The 19,507-nt window shown below is 36.2% G+C and overlaps 1 protein-coding gene across 31 annotated transcripts in view; it reads right to left on the reverse strand.

The window, feature by feature from the left end:
- Positions 1-19,507, reverse strand: part of TRDN (triadin) — a 232,431-nt gene that overhangs the window by 145,216 nt on the left and 67,708 nt on the right. For 29 of the 31 annotated variants that reach the window (XM_081313551.1, XM_081313536.1, XM_081313535.1 and 26 more), the window contains exons 10-13: positions 18,993-19,052; positions 15,765-15,818; positions 14,910-15,089; positions 8,396-8,455 (exon numbers count right to left, since the gene is read on the reverse strand). In XM_081313551.1, coding sequence (XP_081169677.1) covers positions 8,396-8,455; positions 14,910-15,089; positions 15,765-15,818; positions 18,993-19,052 — 354 coding nt within the window. The remainder of the gene's footprint in view (positions 1-8,395; positions 8,456-14,909; positions 15,090-15,764; positions 15,819-18,992; positions 19,053-19,507) is intronic. The other 2 variants (XM_081313558.1, XM_081313557.1) reach the window with 2 other exon arrangements.

Below are 19,507 nucleotides of genomic sequence, written 5' to 3' on the forward strand. Positions count from 1 at the left end.
ACAAGATTCGAGATATTTAAATGTGTTAGGTAACTAGGTTTGGGAGAAAGGGGATTATAAACAACATTACTTCACACCTGATAGATAGGTGGAGGTTGATAGTGCCAGTGTATACAGAACTTAATGAGAATAAAACTTTTGAAGGAGTGAAGGGAAATTTAGTCTTGAACAAACAGCTTAAGAAAGTGATGGAAATCTCAAGGAGCCATAATATAATCAGGATAGAAGAATAGCTAGGTGTAAAGATGTATAAGTCGGCAAACCATGATTACAAGAAAACCAATAAAGACAAGAAGACAAAGAAAATTCCCATGGTTAACCTAAACCAATCTACTAATGGAAGGAAAAGTGAGTTAAGAAGACAATCAGGGTAAAGATACATAAAGTTAAGGCCTGGTGTAAGTCAAATAAAAGACCTGGTTACGACTATTTGCAATTATAACATAATAGGACTAATTCATGTTTGCAGATACTTTTCCCAGAGTGATTTGAGAATGAGTGTGTACAATAAATACACATAACATTACAGAAATAAGGCAGCTTTTGCTACCATGAAAAACAGCAGGAAAAAGAAAAGACCAGTAACTTGGTCTGTTTTATTAGGAAACTGGGCATTGGAAATAATGATCTCACTGTAAAAAATTGTCCTGAACATATTAATTAATTCTCTCTGTGAAGAACATGCATTGTAAAATGAAAAAGCTAACAACCTCAAGGGTTGTGTAAATTCAAATAATGATCCAGCTGTCTGCCAAAACTTCTAAGTCTAGCTTTTCACTCAACTATATCTTTCTTATTAGTTTGTAGGGAACCTTGAGGAATAGGGGCAACAAATGACAATATATGCATAAGGAGATCATCACATAAATGCTGTGAATTACATACTTGTATCACCTATCAGGATACAGTGGAAGTCTTTGTCTAATAAAATCACAGGCATCATTTTGGCATCATCTTGGTTTGCTGTGAACACTGCTGGCTTAAAAGTAGATTTCTCATGAATGATGAGATCCCATTATTACAGCTATCTTTGGAAGCAGGGGATTAGATACAGTTCCAATTGCAACAGAGTGCTACACACAGTTTGCAATCAAAATGCTTAATGAAAATATTCTGGCTGATATCTTTCACACTACAGGATACCATGAGGTCAGGTTGTCCCGTGAGGAGACTATAATATGTCTAGTGAGCAATAATAAGCACCAGTGCAATTAATCATTTACATGCTTATAAAATCTAATAGATTAGCTATTGATCAGAGAAAGATAATAGGAAGTTCTCCCACTCTTACTATCAGTATAGTATAGTTATTTTTGACAGAGGGTTAATATTAATAGAAGCTTGCATAAACTCGCATATATATAAACAAATACATACAAGAGGAATGATCGTAATTTAAAAATCTATCTGTCACTCATGTGATTAAAACATTACCATCAAAATATTTAGTGTATGTTACCTAACTTATTTTTAAAAAAGAAAAGCATGATCTCCCAAGAAACCTCTTTGAGGCAAATTCTATGGCTGTTAATGGTATTTTCTGTAATTACAAAATGACTTGATTTAGAAGAGTAAGTATTCTTGAGATCATAAAGCTCAAGATCATAGTGCATAGAAGGACTTTATACTATTGTGTTAGGCTAGGCACCTTGCTGATCTGGTTTTTCTCGTTCAGAAGATAAGCAGGTTGGACTTAGATCACCAGGAATTCCTGGAGCTTGGAAGCTAAAAATCCATCCAGGACAAGTATATGAACATGTCTATGAAGATGAGCTTGATTTGAAGGGGATGTTATTTTTTTAAAAACAGCATACCTATTTAATATTTTAAGTGGCTATAACTCTTCAAGTTCTCAGGCTAGGCTTTTTTATAATCTTGGTTTCTATAATTCTTTGCAATGTAGTGGCCATGGTGGTTATTGTTGTTTTTAGTATGCAAAATATAGGCTCGGCAGATACACACTGCATTCAGACCAAACCATCTACGTCAGGCATGTCAAACCCAAGGCCCGGGGGCCGGATCCGGCCCGCAAAGTGGTTTCATGTGGCCTGCGAAGCCATCCTGGAAACAGTGAGGGAACGGCCCCCATTGCCTTGGCCCTGGCCCAGAGACCCTCCTTCTGCCAGAGACCCTCAGATCTGTCCCACTCCTGCCCAGGCCCCCATAGGCACCCTTGATGCGAATGATGTAGAGCTGGCCACGCCCACCCAGTAGGCCATATGCACTCTAGCCACGCCCACCCAGTGGGCCACGCCCACCCTGGCCATACCCACCTGGCCCCTTGAGGGCAACCGCAATGCTGATGCGGCCCTCAATGAAATTGAGTTTGACACCCCTGATCTACATAAAGGTGTTTAAATGGATATTAGCTGTTGTGTCTAACTGAAGTAGGATTATACCTTTATATTTAAAGGATTATATTAATATTTTAGACTGTAGCAAAAACATAGTTCAGTTGATTTGGCCTATTCATGGATTCCTTCAATTCACAATTTGATCTTTTCAAACCATTTTCTGCAGAAGTATTCTTCCTCCTGTTGCTCCTTTGCCCATTCTTAATGCTAGCTAAACATACGTTTGGAACTTTAAAAAATACTCTGAAGATTTGTGTGCACTTTCATTGGATTCATTGTCCCATATGCAGTTTTATGCACAATTGTTCATAAAGCAAACTATGATATCTAATAGAGATAATTTTTGCCATCAATATTGAATGACATTTGATTATTAAGGGTGGATTGTCTGCCATAGCAGATGCATGAAGATTCTTGTACATAACCTTTTTTTGGGAAAAGCATAACACAATTCAGGGAAATGAATACCAAAATATGAACACATTTCACATAATGGTTCAAAGGGGCAGAATTCAATAACATTGCATTAAATTGCAAAGCAAATCATTTCCTTGTTATCCCTCATTATTGATGTGCAATTAGCAATACATATCCTGTCTTTCCTCCATGGATAACATCAGCTATATTTTATCTTCACAGCAATATCCTAGGTAGAATAGGCTGAGCAACAGTGATTAAGTTAATTCAGTGTCTTTCAAGCAATTCAGGAAATTAAAAAAAAATTGGAGAAGGGGAGGAGAAATGTAATCCTTCTTCTACTGTCATTATCCTGATAAAAACTATTCCAAACACAAAAATTAAAACTAGAAAAGGCTCTCAGTGACACTAGTGAGAACTTGTTTCCCTATTGCTAATTACAGCATGTGGGCAATTTTGTTACAATTAAACTTTCCCTCCCCGTGTACTGTGGTCTTAATGAATATTGCTCCCTCCATACTTAGAATTTTTTAAAATTCCCCACAGACGCATAATTAAAGCATGGTGCATAATTAAAGGAAGGCATATAGTTAAGTAGCAGAAGGAGAGTGTTTCCATTTTAGTTACGCTTAGTCTCATTTGTTCCTATCTGTAAATGCATTTCAGCTCTTTTCTACATAACGTTGCCAAATCATTTAATTTCTTCATTCGTTTTGAATTTCTCTTCCCTTTGTGTAACTTTGTGTTATGTGCTAGTTGTACCTGATCCTGAACTGTGTGGGCTTTGCTCACAATTATTCATACCGTGGTCACCTCCCAAATGGATTCCTGTAATGCATTCTACATGGGACTGCCTAGTGCAAAATGCAGTAACATGGGTAGTGATATGTGTCCCTGAAAAAGGGCACACATTATACCTCTGCTCGTGAGCTGCACTGGTTACCAGTTTGTTTCCAGATAACCATTTAAGGTGCTGGGTTTATCCTTTAAAGTCCTACATGGCATGGAGCCAGGTTATCTGAGAACCACCTCTCTCTGACTACCTGTTCCATCTGATCTGCCAGGAGAGGCATCATGCAGTTCTAGTTTGCTAAGAAGGAAATTATTTTTGGAACTGCATCCCCAACTGCTGCATCATGTGAACTATTTTGAAAAAACTCTTAACTCTTTTTTTATGACCCTGTAATCCCTTTTGTCACCTGGTTTTAATTTATATTTAATAATTTTAATTGGCTTTTCTATAATATTTATTTGTTGGTTATTTTATGCCACAAATAAAATTTTTACAAATCTGATAATTAAATATATACATCATGGGTGTTAAAACAGCATCCTGGGAGCAACTAGCCATCAACCACAGGCCCCATGTATTGGATGGGGTCTCTCTCTCTCTCCCTCTCTCTCTCTCTCTCTCTCTCTCTCTCTCTCTCTTTTTAAAAAAGGTCATTTTTTAAAGAAGGAATTTGTTTTATTCATTGAAACTTCTGAAACCCTGTCTCCAGACTTTGGCCACATTGACTTTAGGGGTGAGAATCTTGATCTGACAGAAGTTATGCACCTACTGAATACGATTTTTACTGTTTTTCATTGTAAAGGATTCTAATTAGATAGTTTAGGTGTTTCTTGGACAGTGTAAAGCATAATTTTTGGCTCTAAGTCACATGCTGTGCAGACTGAAGCCAAAGGGTATTTCACTGGTATGTTTTTGGTCTGGGAACTCAAGATAGAGTCCCCCTTTATCTTCACAACAACTGTGTGATCTATGTTAAGCTGTGAAAGTGTAAATCACGGGTGTCAAACTCAATCACATCACGTGACGTATCATGACGTATCCCGATGTTTTTTGCCTTTGTGGAGCTGGGGTAGGTGTGGCCTGTGCATGACACATCTGCCAGTTGGACACCCCTGATGTAAATAGTCCAAAGTTATCTGCTAATTTCATTACTGAATGTCATTTAATATATCATCTATGACAAGGTCCCCAATCCCCGGACCATGCCTCATTACTGGGCCTTGAGCCATTCAGAACCGTGCCATGGAAATGGTAGGTAAGCACGTAGATACATCTGCATTCCCACTTGCATGAGCAGCAGGTGTGCACACACATTCACCCTCCATTTGTGTGAGCGGTGGGCATGCATGCCTGCTGCTCAGCAAATGAAGCTGCATACGTGCTTGCCCGCTGCTCATGCAGAACCATCTCCTCTCCCACCCATCCCCGCGGGTCCACAAAGCCAGGAAGGGTTGGGAACTCTGATCTATGACACTTCCTTTCCTATATATTTCAACTATAAAAGCCAGTAGTCTTCTTGAGCTTTTTACAAGAAACTCAGAATACTTGTTTTAACTGAATCAATAATGGCTGAAATATTAGATTAATTTACCTTGGAATAAGCTCTATTAAACTTACTCTTCAGTGGGAATAAATAGGATTGCAGTCTAGTCTAGATCAAAGTGTCAGAGAAGATCTATGTGTAGGAAAGTTGAAAAGTTGCAATCTCAGAAGATAAATATTCATTTTTTTGCAAATGAAGGTGAATATATGTGTCCCAGGATAATGTTGCAGAATCCAATCTGGGTCAGTCACTGGGACCAAGGCTTTGTCTTCCATGTTTTCAGACTTGTGCTGGAGCCCATCTTCAGGGAACTTCTCTCTAGCCTTCATTTATTTTTGTATATTAAACTTTATATAGATTGCAGGAGAATGGGCTAAATATGGAAAACATTTGAAGTAACTTAATGGGTGGCTACTAGCAGACACAAGTGATAGTAGTAAATTTTCCTGGGCTTACATCTCATCCAAGCTAACGAAGGCTACAGAATGAACATCTGATTCATCTCTGTGTTTTTGGATAGAATTGTCTTGCATTGAGAAACCTGTTTGTGGATCTTTGCATTTCAAATTAGTTCTTGTTTGGATATATGTATGGAATAACACTGTATTGAAAATATTATTATTGTTATTCAGAAAAAAAACAGTGGTAGCATCCAGTTTTCATTTTATGCTTGCTAAACATTGACTGATTGAAGTAAGAGTCAAGGGCATATGATGAACATGAGGAACCAAGTGGTTCCTTAATGAGAAACATGATATACATATTTTTTTTCCATGTTGGACAAAACAGCCTCTGGTTATTTTTCTGCAAGTTCAACAGTTTGACGCCCTGACCCACTGGCAACAAGATGGAGACTTACTGATCAGAAGATCAACAGACAAGTTAAAATGAATTTTCTATCACTAGGAAATTAAAACTTTTCCTAAAATAAGCATAAATATCTTGAAGATGAAATGAATCCTCAAGCAATGGTCAAGAATTAATGAAGTTATTGTTTAAGAACATCATCAAGTTTACAGATTCCCCAGATTTATCTCTAGAAGGTGAAGTATCACTGTAAAACGTATGTATCCTTTTTCCTCAGTTCTGCACAGTATTGTGCATATTAGAAAACCTCTTGCATATAGAAGTACAGAGGAAAGAATTTTCCACACATAACTAGCCATCATTAAATGAAATTATATTTGCTGAATGCAAAAACAGGAATATATATTCTGCAGTTAGAGCTCACAAGAATTCTAAGGAGTAACCTAAAATGTGTACATAGCAGTATGTGAGATTCTATAAAAGCCATGAAAAACATTTTCATTCACTGTGATCTATTGTTATCATTTACCTTTTGGACTCTAGTGAATGAACTCTACCAAAGCACATTCACTTGCTTTTGAAATGTAAGCAATACTGAGCCAATTACCCCAACTTTGTGCAGCAGCAACACACAGCACACTATTCAAGATTACTATGCAGTAGGATACAGCTACTGCAAAAAAGGCCAGGATGATATTACCTAACTGCCCACTTCCTGGTGTTTTTTTTTTCCTTCTCAGTTGTGGTGGCACAATGACTGATGGTGGTGGTGCTACTGACAAGGTTAAAAGGAACTATTCCTTCCCATTTCTGTCCCTTTTTTCAAACCAATTAGAAGTTAGGTAAGATAAAGACCAAAATAGCCACAAAGGATATAGAAAGGCAAGAGATTGAACCATATGACCATTGCAGTCCCTTCCAACTTTATGATTCTATAAGGTTACATTTTCATTTTTAGGCCTTTGCCTCAATAACCCTCAGATCCATACAGTTAGTTGACCGTGGGAATTAGGTAACTGTAATCACCTCAGGATTAATTGCTTGGTCAATTTTCTCAATTTTTGTCTTTATAAAGCATGCATATCCCTCCCACCTGAACCATGTAAATGATTATGTCAATAGGCCCTTTATTTATACTGGAGTTAAATAAACTGGTGCCCTCTAGCATTCTTCAACCCTTATTAGCCCTACCTAATTTGGCAAATGTTTGTGGGAACTGTTGGAATATCTCAAAAGTAGATTGGAGTTTGCTTAAGTCCTTTTACTTTATCTTAGTTGGGATAAGAACCACATTCTTAAGGATGTTTTTCTTTGCATCTTTGCAAAACATTCATTTCTGCTTGTTTGAAAATGGCATGCTGGGAAAGATATGGAAGGAGATGCCATATCAGAACACAAAGTGGATGTACATCCTACATGAGCAAAACAATGTATTTTAATTTTGTCAATGAACACGAGACAAGTGACATTGATAATTATATCCCTTTCCCTAAAAGCTGAAGAACCTTGAATCTCATCAAGATCAGTGGAAAAAATGAGCTGTTATTCATGATCCAAAGGCAGTCTATCTAATCATTACATTAGATGAAGGATTTGAATGTCTTTTAAGTTTCACACTCTTTAAATTAATTCATTTTTTTCTTGACTATATTAGTTTCCTAAAATATTTTAGCAAGTCATCATACTTTCCCCCCCCCCCCAGAAACAATCATGTCCTTATTATCACATGCCACAAGCTTCAGAGCTGCAAAGTAGATGGGAGTAACTGGGTTTGGGGGAAAATATTTGGATGTTTGTTTTGGATTTTTGAAAAATGTTATATTCATACTTTTTGACTTGGAATACATTTTTTCACCTGTTATCCATCTCAAAATTGATGACATAATGCTGTTAATTATCATCAGTTATGGTCAGAAAGCTTTAGCAAACTTTACAGAAAGGAGATTTTATCTATGGTCTGGGACTCTTTTTTTTTTGTTATATGCCAGTATAATTCCCCTTCCGCATACAGTAATCACTTTTTTCTATCCTAAACCCCCCAACTGGCTCAAAATATTTTCATAAGATATGACCCTGCTTTTGATTTGTTTGATCAGTCTTTTGATGTTTTCTACTATCTTAAGAAAATACAAACAAAACACTTCAAGTAAATATTTTATCTTTTATATGGCATAAATGCATCATGCAAACAATCAGTATGCCATCTGCTAAAGAAAGCATCTTCATTCTTTATTAAATCTCCACTGATTTCATCTTTTTATATTGCCATTAACTTAAATGCATGCAACTGCAAAAAAAAATATATTAGAAGCTTTAATGGGTCAAGCCATTCATTAATGTACTTTATTTAACCTGTGCACTCTCTTTTCCATGTTTAACTACACACAAACAAAAACACACAGAGAGATATTTGAAGAGCACAAAATAGTAGAAGCTCTGAGAAAAACCAAACATTTCATTGACAATATTCATTTCAAGTACCTGTGTACAAATTCCCGTGTGCAAACATGTCAATCATATAGCGACAGAATGCAAATTGATCTGGCAGAATAGAAGGGAAAAAAGAGCAATAAGACATAATTAGATTGTTTTTTAATGAAGATTTTAAAAAAAGAGTTCAGTACTGCACTGAAACTCTTAATAGCTTTTTCATTTCTTGCTTAAATTAACCAATCGTGAAACAAATGATAGCACTGGTGTTTCTGTATTTCTTTAAAGAGTTTTCCACAGAAAATTCCTTCAGGCTTTCTGCACAAAGATGGTGTTTCCAATGGCTGGTACTCTAAATCATGTGTAAGTTTTGAGGACCAAATCACCACTTCTTTTCCCTACCTCCACCTTCCCAAATTAGTCACCCTCCACAAGGGCTGGGACTGAAATTCATAGACTTATTCATCAGCAGGACAAAAGGCCATAATAGCTGGGATTTGCAATCCCAGATCATGTACAGAATGCCAGTTTGAAAAACTGTGAAACTCATTCTTTTTTCTAACCAAGGGAATTGCATGTGAGTAATCTAGATGCTTCCCGTATGGACAGTTAAGCTAACTAAGGGATGGACAATGTGGGGCCTTTAAGAGATGACTGAACCACTACTCCCAATAGCCCTGTCATGGCCAATGGAGATAAAAGCTGAGCATCTGAGTCTAGCAACGTGAAATGGCCCATTCCTAAACAAGTCCAAATGTTTCTGGCATTTATTTATAGGACAATAGCATCTACTTGTTAGTCTCCACTTTTATTTCAAGACTGATTTAAACTACTTTAAATAATTATGGATATTTTAATCGAAAATCAAATATTTTCTGTTCAATATTTGTCTTTGAAAATAGATAAAAACAAATTCCTACTTTAATGCTATAGGCATTTTCTGTTATAGTACTATAATTCCCATTAAAATAATAAATATTTTTTTAAAAAAATCAGCATGGACAAGTGAATATAAATAATCAATTAGACCTTGAGCAAATTTATGCAATTTATCAATTAATCAGTGAGAAAGTTATATGAAGGCTAAAATGTAAAAGGAAGTGTTAAATATAGCTTATAGTTTTATGTAACAATTGTCTTAATGGCACTTCAGAGGATGCTTACTAAGCAGAACCATACATGCAATCATTTCAATAAAAAAACAGCATATAAATTTGAAAGCCAGTGAATCAAGCATCATGCTAAGCTCCTCCTCCTCCTCCTCCTCCTCCTCCTCCTCCTCCTCCTCCTCCTCCTTCTTCTTCTTCTTCTTCTTCTTCTTCTTCTTCTTCTTCTTCTTCTGTTTCTTCTGCTATTTCTGTTTCTGCTGCTTCTCCTGTTTTTGCTCCTCCTGCTCCTCTTGCTTCTGCTCTTCCCTCTTCTCCCTCCTTCTTCTCCTTTGCTGACTCTCAACAACCACCTGAATATTTCCCTGCAGTTTTCTTGGCAAGATTTCAGAAGTGGCTTGCTTTTGCTGTCTTCCTAGGGCTGAGAAAGACTAGCCCAAAGTTATCCAGCTGGCTTCCCATCTAAGGCAGCTAGAACTCAGAGTCTCCCAGTTTCTAGCCTGATGCCTTACCCACTACACCAAACTGGTTCTCATCTTCATTTTAGAAAGCACATTTAACCAAAAAAACCCCAACCCAAGATCAATTGGCATGTACAAAATGGACATCCACAAACAAATTGATGCAACGTAATCATACACGCATAAGTCCATAGAATCCAGAAGAATTCACTCCTATGGTTATAAGAGTCCTATAAATAATTTGCATTCAGAAGATAAATTTGCATTTGGTACAGAGTATTTGTACAGAAAGACAACTTCTCTATTTACTACCCTCAGATTTCAGATATAATTTGTTTTTGTTTTACTAGAGCCAAGTTCTTGGCTCCAGTTCTAAGTTCTTGACTCTAGTCATGAGCAGGGCTATGTGACAATTTTGAAAATAGCAATGGCCATTGGACGGTCAGTAGAAGTTGTAGTGGTCATTTCAGCATAATTTTTGTTTAGTGCTCCACAAAAATAAACATCTTCCCTTTCCTTTGGGCGGCATTTATGATCCAATTATAAATAGAGTTCTGCAGACCATTTAAAATTAAAACATTTGGAGGCAGAACAAAATTAACTGCATGATAAATCTGTGCAGCAGAAAATGATTTATTGATTCTAATTTATTTTCTTATTTAATTAAATAAAATATATTATGTTTATTTTTAATTTATCTGCAGCTGCTACAAAATAAAAGCTACTACATTCAACAGATGGAAAATGTTGGGCTCTTGCTGAAGAATTTAGTTCAAGTTTGCTTTTCTGAGCTCTTCACAGACCATTTCCATTAGCAATGCTTTTCTACTAATTCCACTGGAAAGAACTGGATTTTCAGCTTTATGAATTGCCACCTCTGATATTCATCTGGAAGAGGAATGCACGAAAACATCAGCTGTGGTTCCACTGAAGTCTAAATTAGTTGTGTTGCCCTGCTTCAATCTGTGATTTTCCTGGCTTCCCTGGAAGCACACAAAGGGCCACTCTGCATTATGATCAATAGGTATGGAAGGGGATGTGTAATCCTTTCCCCCCCAGCATTTCTGTGGTTGAAAGGTCATACTTCTTGGCAGGCAATGTTTGGATATGGAGGTCAGTACTGAACAATAGTACAGGATGAACGAATTTTAAAGAAAAGGAATTTGGGGAAAACATCAGCTTTCACACATCACAAACATAATCCTGATAGCTTAAAATTATTTTTTTTAAAAAAAATATATCACTAATTGCAACAGTTATATAATTTGTATGTCACCTAGCTTTGCTTTGCAGTTTCCATTCACTCTTCCTGGATATCTTTGGAAAATTCACATTGCCTCCTGGCTTTTTTTTTTAAATCCAATCAGAAAAGTTCATGTGCATTGCGATAAAGGGTTGGTTTATGCTTATGACACATGTATCAGTTATCAATTTTAAAACTTTACACGGTATATTTCAATTGTATTATCTTTCAATATGTCACACCATGAATTACATTTTCAGAGCTATTTCTTTTTTGGGGTGGGGGAGGATGAAGGGAAAGCAGTGAAACCAACCAATTTTTGTTCACCTTTGGGATGTGTCTTTCACTGGAATACTGGAATTGGCTAAAGACATGGTGCTAAAAAGCACTGATGTTTTACAGACTCACTCTAGCTATCAATAAAATATTTTCTTCCAATACAAACTGGATAAGATCAGACCCAGGACCTTTGGTTATATCTGTAAAACTATGGTACCTGCACTGTAGTTTGTATCAGACATTGATCTGATGGATTACCACTAGGGATGGGGGGAAAAAATCAATACAGTATATTTCATCACTATTTCACGTATAAACTTTCATGTATCCATTCTGCCAAAACTATTTTTAAAGCTTGCCACCAAAATGCATACATTAACACATATTTAAATATATGCATTTATACTTTCCTCATAAAATATTTATAGCTGTGTTATCTGATAAACACACATTTCTAACCATATTTTATCATAAAGTGCCGATTTTAAAGAAATTAATGGATTTTTTTAAAAAAAAACATTCAGAGAAACACAAAATCTAAAGCAATGGAATGAAAAGTGTCTGGGAAAGGGTTAGGAGCCAAATGTTCCTCTTTTTATTTACATCTAGAGCAGGGAAATCTCCTTGTTATTGTGCAGAAGTGACATAGCAGGGAAATGCAAAAATCTCCCAATTTCCATTTTTGTTCTGATGGGTTGCAGCTTGTAGGGCAGTCCTGCACTCAGGATTGGTCTGCCAAAGGAAGAAATATTAAGTTCATACAATCTTCCTTCCCTAACCCTATCAGCCCTTTGTCAGATCAGTACATGTTACTCAGACTGAAAGCTCATTCAGAGAGTAATGAGAGCAATCTGTTTAGATATAAGCTTACCACCAGTGCTCCCAATTTCTATATAGCACATCTGTCAAAAAGACAGAAATAATTGAACAGGTCAGAAAAACGAGTATGAAGGAATAGTAATGCTAAGGTTCAAGGTTTTTTTTAAAAAAAAATATCTAAATTTTGATTTTGTTTCCTAGTATGCTATGGCTAAAGAATAATGTCCATATTCATAGTGCAAGTAATTGGGACATATATTTTTTTCAATCTAATTTTTAAACAGATTTACAATATTCATACCCTTCAAGCTTGCTGGAGATAACTAACATTTTTCTGGATTCGGCAGCACAATTCACAAGGAAATAAAAAGACATAAAATGCGTATATTAGGTAATAATAAGCAGAAAAACATGTTTATTGGAATAAATATGCACATAAACACATAATATTATGAGAGATTGGTTGGAGAAATACAAATATCAGGAAAGGTATGCAGAAACATGCATGCAGTAATAGAAACCCAAACAAAATGCCCAAGCATTTTAATATAAATCTGGGGGCAAATTATTTGAACTTTTGGGGAAGTATCCAGCCTGGCAAGGAGGAGGGCTGAAGCATGGGGCTAGAGTCACTATGCAACCATAAAAAGGCCAGAATCTCCCTGGATTCTTTGGACTCTTATCTAATTATTCCCAGGAAAGAACTACCACACTGGGGAGATTCCTGTATTTTAGGCAGAATATAATAAAGTAGTTAGCTCAAGTTCTGCACATATGGGGTCTGGTTGTTCATGCCTGACAAAACTTTAAAAAATTGAGAAACCCATTCTTGACAAGTTTAGTCGTCTCCCCCAAAAATTATTTATATAAGAGGGCTTGAAGATTAAAGATGATGCACAAACATTCCAAACTTAGATATGTTTAAATGTTGTACTGTCTTTCAAATGAATAGGAAGAGTTTAAAGAGTTGAAGTGTGCTGTCATTTTAGTTACATGCATACCTTTTTACTCAAGAGATAATCCTAATAATTTCTAAGAAATAACTCATATTATGGGACCTAACCATAAATAGATTTAAAAATATAGTATTTTTGCACAGCATGGAGATGAACAGGAAGATTTTCATTTCCCTCTCTCTCTCTCTCTTTCTCTAAAAAGAAAAAAAAGGAAGGGAAAGCCTACAAAAATCTTAAGCAGCTCAAACGGAAGATTTGTATGAAATTTTCAAAATTCTGTAAGTCATTAAAAAGATATATCCAAAAGGCTAGTAATATCTGTATTGTCTACCATCTCCCCATGTGAATCCTGATGTTTCCAAAATGCCACCATCTGTGCTTAAAAGAAAAGCATCAGCAGGCTTGGGAGAAGTACAACATTTGAAGAAGGAGAAGGGAAAAAACATAATGCGGAATGGAATTCCAAAAGGCAGGGAAATTCAAGTGAAGTTGAAAACAGCTCATTTAGGACTGACCCTCCATGTTGCTCACCAAAAGCTGGTTGGCTGACGACAAAGATGAGGAAATGAACATTAAAGGCTGTAAATTGGAATATTTTTAAAAAGAGAGTGGTTGGCTGGAACCACAAGCAAGAGCTAAATCACTTGGAAAAGAAAGCAATGAGAAAAATAATGGAATGTGCTGGGTGGAAGTGGACAAGAAAAGCTATCCATCTAAGAGAGAAGGAAAGAAGTCCAGGTTGAGTCCACAGTCGGTAACTAGGAGTTGTGTCCTACCTAGCATTCAGCTGGCTACTGTGGTGTTTTTTTGAATGAGCTAGATAGATTTTTAGAATCCATAATAACTCTTACCCTCTGGGATTCCTCCTGGAGATTGGCACCAGAGTGAAACAGAGTTACTTAAGTCTTTGTTGTTAGATTTCAGATTTTATCCCCTTGTAATATATGAGTCTTTTAAACCAGAATTCCCCAACCTTTGCACCTATGTAGACCGGGGGGGGATGGTTCTGCACAAGCAGCACAAATGGAGCATATGCGCTCACCCACTGCTCACGCAAGAGGGAATGTATGGACAAACACTTGCCCACCACTTCCACAGCCCGGTTCCGATTGGCTCAAGGCCTGTTAGTAGTCTGTGGCCTGAGAGTTGGGGACCCCTGTTTTAACCCATCTGAGAATGGTACATAAGGGACAGATGGATGGACTAGAAAAAAGAAATATACATTCCAGAAACATACATCTCACAGAAGAGCCAGCAAAATGGCTGGCTGGCTGATGTTGTCAAAGGCATTCAGAGAGGTCAATCCTCCTCATGCCTCCATTTTGCTCATTCAGTGCATGTATTTTAGAAAGAGATATAAATTGCATAGATCTCCAAATCTATGTTCTCCAAATTCTGCCTACCTCTGTCCCTTTCTCATTCCAATTCCTGACAAATTCTCTTCTTAGATTTAAGAATGTGAAGCATTCTCTAGATGGAGGCTAATAGTCAAAAGGTTTCACATCTTTGTTCCTATGCTGGAAATGCTTTTGTAGTGAAATTTGTTCCTAAAAGAATTATTAGTTAAAAGAAGACATTGGTGGATTCAAGAGGAAGAACTGCTTTCCCCCCTCATAATTATGAATTCTTTCTAAAAAGGGGAATCTGAATTCCTTCCTGAACTTCAGCATTCATTGGTGACCTCCTCCTGATATTTTTTACCTTTATGATCAATTTTTTCTCTGACTGCCAGGGCAGTCTCCTTTTTTCCCTTGGCTTTTGGTGATGTCACTTCCGCTGCTTTGATTTCCTTGGTCTTTAGTCTTTCAGGTGCCTTGGCCTCGGGTTTTTTTCCTTTCACATCTTTTTTTATCTTTTCTTCAACTTGGATGCTCTTTTTATCTGCATGCAACATAAATGTTTTAGGTTCACAAATCCCTGCCATATGGCATTAAAAATATCTTCAGTACTGCTTATGAAGTTTTAAAAGACCACAGTGTCATTATTAACTATCAGTGGAAAACATAAAAGTGCAGAAAACTGTTTTAAGTGCACTGTTTAAACCGGACCTAATTCTTGGTTCAAATACCTACAGATTTTTAAAAAGTAATTTCAAAAGAATAATGCCTAGTTTTTTTACTTGCATTTGGACACACTTGTACTTAATGAAATTATTGTTTCTCTAGTTTTCTGAGTAAAACAATAGTGTGACAATAGCAAAATAATAACACATCCAAACAATTCTTAGATGTCTTAACGTTTAACAACAATTAATCTTAAGATTTAAATTCTGCACAATAGAAGAATAAAGTAATGTTTAGACAAGGATTTTACAACTTGGCCATATCCAGATATATAAACTTCAACTCACGGAATTTTCCAATTACTGCTGAGAATTTGGAGAGTTGAATTCCACATCTAATGTGATTCATATTAATGTTTAAATCTTACTGGCTTTATCATTAGTTTATTAATAACCTCCTGGGGTGATTTGGCCTCTGCATTCCTGTCCCTGCTATATGATTAAAGAAATTAAAGAAGTTCACTTCTGAATATTATTAAAGACTAAAGAAATACCTTTTGTGACAACTTTTTTCCCCATCCTTTCTTGCTGTTCAGTTTTCATTTTTTCTGTTAGTAAAATGAGAAAATGAGCTGATTTTACCAATCAATCTATAAAACACAAATATGAATTTGTTCATTTAAGTAAAAAGAATTGATGTGGACTGGGAATCCCATATCTATGGAAAGTTACTGTGGATTTAATTTGAAGAGTTAAATAGCAAAATGTTATATAATCCTCACTAAAGATGTTAACATTACTTTACCAGCACTTTATATTATAAAACAACTACACTAAGATACATGATCTTTAATTCCTTTGAAAAGGGATGTTTTCAGGTAATTTTGCTGTTTAATTCCATTATCCTTTAAAATGCAGAATGTGATGCAGAACACTTAGGTAATCATACCTATCATCTGCCACCTAACAATGTGGATAGCTCAAGACACATCAGATCCATTTTCCTGGTATGTTTGGTACAAATTATAAACTGTGGAGTAATATAGTAATTTGATGCAACAGATAATCACACTATTTACATAATCTCGATCTTCCTATACACAAATCATTTGCAAGTGCTCCATTTTTAAAACAAAACATATCTATAAGAATATCTGAGTTCTCAGAGCTGTAGAATGATGTAACTAGGTAAAACAAAGGTACAGTTCTCCTCCAGACTATTCCCATCAATAGAGAGACAAAGAAGAGGAGAACTGAGGCCATCTACGGCACCTCATTTTTTCCCTAGCTGACTTAAGAACACGTACTTGCAAAATAAATGTCTACAGTATTTATATTATATTTTACACTGAAGCAGAAAAGAACAAGGGAGCATAAATTGCACGAACTGTTATTCCAGCTGTGGAAAAGCAACAGATTGTTTTAAATGAGAGAGAATAGATGAGTCTCAAGACTATTTTCTCCCTCTCAGGAACTAAATGGGACTTCCCACATCACCTGAGAATCTGGATTTTTCAGGGCATTCTCCATACTACTTTTATTATAAAGTCCTTGCTTACTACTCTTTCATATTCAGTGGGAGAAGAAAACATTTTAAATGAGCTTGCATCATTAATTAAACATGCAGGTATGTTTGTCACAGTCTAATGATTAAGCCAAATTGACAGAATGTAGAGTTGTTCAAAATGTTGGAACTTATTTTTCAAGCACTCTCCAATATACAAGCAACACCAAAACCATGTCTCTTGATAATAGTTCCATTATCACCTGTGTTAACCAGAACAGCTCCAACTCTGAATAGCTTCACAAGTGTTCTTTGTGACAGAATAGTCATAAGATTTCAAAAGCAATGTTATTAATGCAGTTTCCATTAGGATGTGACCCACTGAAATCAGAGACATTTATTTTTCCTCCTCAATAAGGCCTTAGGAATTATTCTGCTTATACTGGGAAAGTTAGACACCTATTGGTTTATTTACCGGTGGAGCCTGAGGCTCTAGTTTCTAATATAACAAACCTAATTTTACCAGACTTGATGCAAGATGCTTTGCAAGCTGCAAAAATTATTCTGATTTATATAATCTGCATTATGTCACCATTATGCAAATGACAGTATTTCTGCCATTTGCATCATTTCCGTGCAAATCATTATTTATAAAGGATGTACTGTAAAACCCCACAGTGCCTTACTTGCTGAGCGGGTGGCATTCCTGAATATCCTTCCTCACATTTACTCTGTTAAAATGAGGATGCAGTCAAATAGTGATTGATGTTAATGTTTAAGTTAGAATTTTATTCTATTTTAATACAAGTGGCACTCTGTTAATCACAAAAATCAGGGAAAAGATCATAAATATACCATAAAGTGCCACTTTATGTTATCTACTTAGAAACAATTCCCATTAAGTTCCATAGGATTACTGCCATCTTCAATCCACTTTTTTGGAATAAACCCTATTGAATTCTGTGAGGATTACCTTTGAGTAGACCTGTGATAGATATCCAATTTAATCGGAATTTTAGGTAGAGTTAACACTTTTATAGTAAGCACCTAAATATAAAAACTTAAAGGTAGTTTTTATCCTACCCCTTCACACAAATGCACACATATGAAGAGTGAAGAAAATGAAATCAATGAGAAACATATAGATTCCTCTGTACTTTCTCCCAAAGCTTATTTAAAAATACAATGCCAATAAAAGGAATTGCAAACTTCCTCTCTCAGAACTTCTACCCTACAAGATTTTGGGGCAATTTAATGAACAGCTTATCCCAGTATCTTTTTTTCCTCTCTAGCTGTAGAATAAATGTGAAACTGTCAGTGAGAGAACTTAGTAATAGAGGAATAAAAAAGTTGCTGTGGTAAATATTTGAGCACAAAGTGAACCTCTATTTTTAGATGTGATGAAAGTCACATACAAAGCAATACAAACAACCTCAGAAATGAGAAAGTGATATGCAGGTAAAAGGTTTGTTACAAAGTTTTGTCTGCCACTAATTTGGGAGAAAACCACCACCACCATTAACTTAAAATACCAATCGGTTGGTCTAGTGCAGCATGCTGGCTGAGGAATTCTGGGAGTTGAAGTCCACAAGTCATAAAAGGGCCACGTTTGAAGACCCCTGGTCTAGTGGTTAAGACACCAGGCTAGAAAGGGGTGACTGTGAGTTCTATTCCCACCTTAGCTCTGAAAGCCAGCTGGTTGCCCTTGGGCCAGTCACTCTCTCTCATCCCAACTCATCTCACAGAGTTGTTATTGTGGGAACAATAGGAAAGTGTGTTGGATACATCCATCACCATGAGTTATTTATAAAGATAATAAAGGTGGGATACAAATAGACAAATGTCTTGCCTCTGACTGCAAAGAGGCACCTGCCTATGAAAATTTTAGGCACAGTAGTTTTGTCAAATGGTAAGGTTTCACAAGCAATCTGATGATAAAAAAATATGGGTAATGAAAGAATAACAGTTCTTTGAATAAAGCAACCTATGTTAAACCATTCTTACAGTATTTCATCAGAGTTCATCCACTGAAGAAAATCCAAAACAAATCCAAGTGCTTGGAGAAGAAAATCCAAGAGACGATATACACCTTGACAGACATCATACAGAAGATAGCTGGACTCACACATTCTTCTGCCATTTCAATAGCAGTTATATGGAGAAACTCCCTTGAAAAAAGAGTTACATGGGAGCATTCTGCATTCAGTTCTCCCCCCTCCCATCAAAAATGTGCTGCTTGTTGAATTATTTCTCAGTAAAGTAAAATTAACAAAATTACCTTTGGGGGAAGAAGCTGCTTTCTTTTTCTCTTGTTTTGCAGTCTTCTGCTTGGAAGATACTGAAACATTTTTTTAAAAAGAATATAGTATAAATGTATTTTCATGTTGTATATGATCATGATTATCACTATTACTTATATGTACATTGAGAGCTTATGCAATGGAAACAAATTCCTTCTGTGTCCAACCACACTTGGCCAACAAAGAATTCTATTCTATTCTATTCGATTTTTTTTAATCCCATTTATATCCCGCCCTTCTCCGAAGACTCAGGGCGGCTTACAATCTAAAGCACAAATCAATGTGCTTAGCAATAGCCTTCATTCAATGTATATACCTGCTTATTAGGGCTTTCGCCCCCCCCCCAAGCGGCATTTTTACAAAGTCAGCTTATTGCCCCCAACAATCTGGGTCCTCATTCTATTCTATTCTATTCCATTCCATTCCATTCCATTCCATTCCATTCCATTCCATTCCAATCCGTTCCGTTCCGTTCCGTTCCATTCCATTCCAT

This window comes from Vipera berus (assembly GCF_964194415.1).
Source record: "Vipera berus genome assembly, chromosome: 1".
Taxonomy (NCBI): domain Eukaryota; kingdom Metazoa; phylum Chordata; class Lepidosauria; order Squamata; family Viperidae; genus Vipera; species Vipera berus.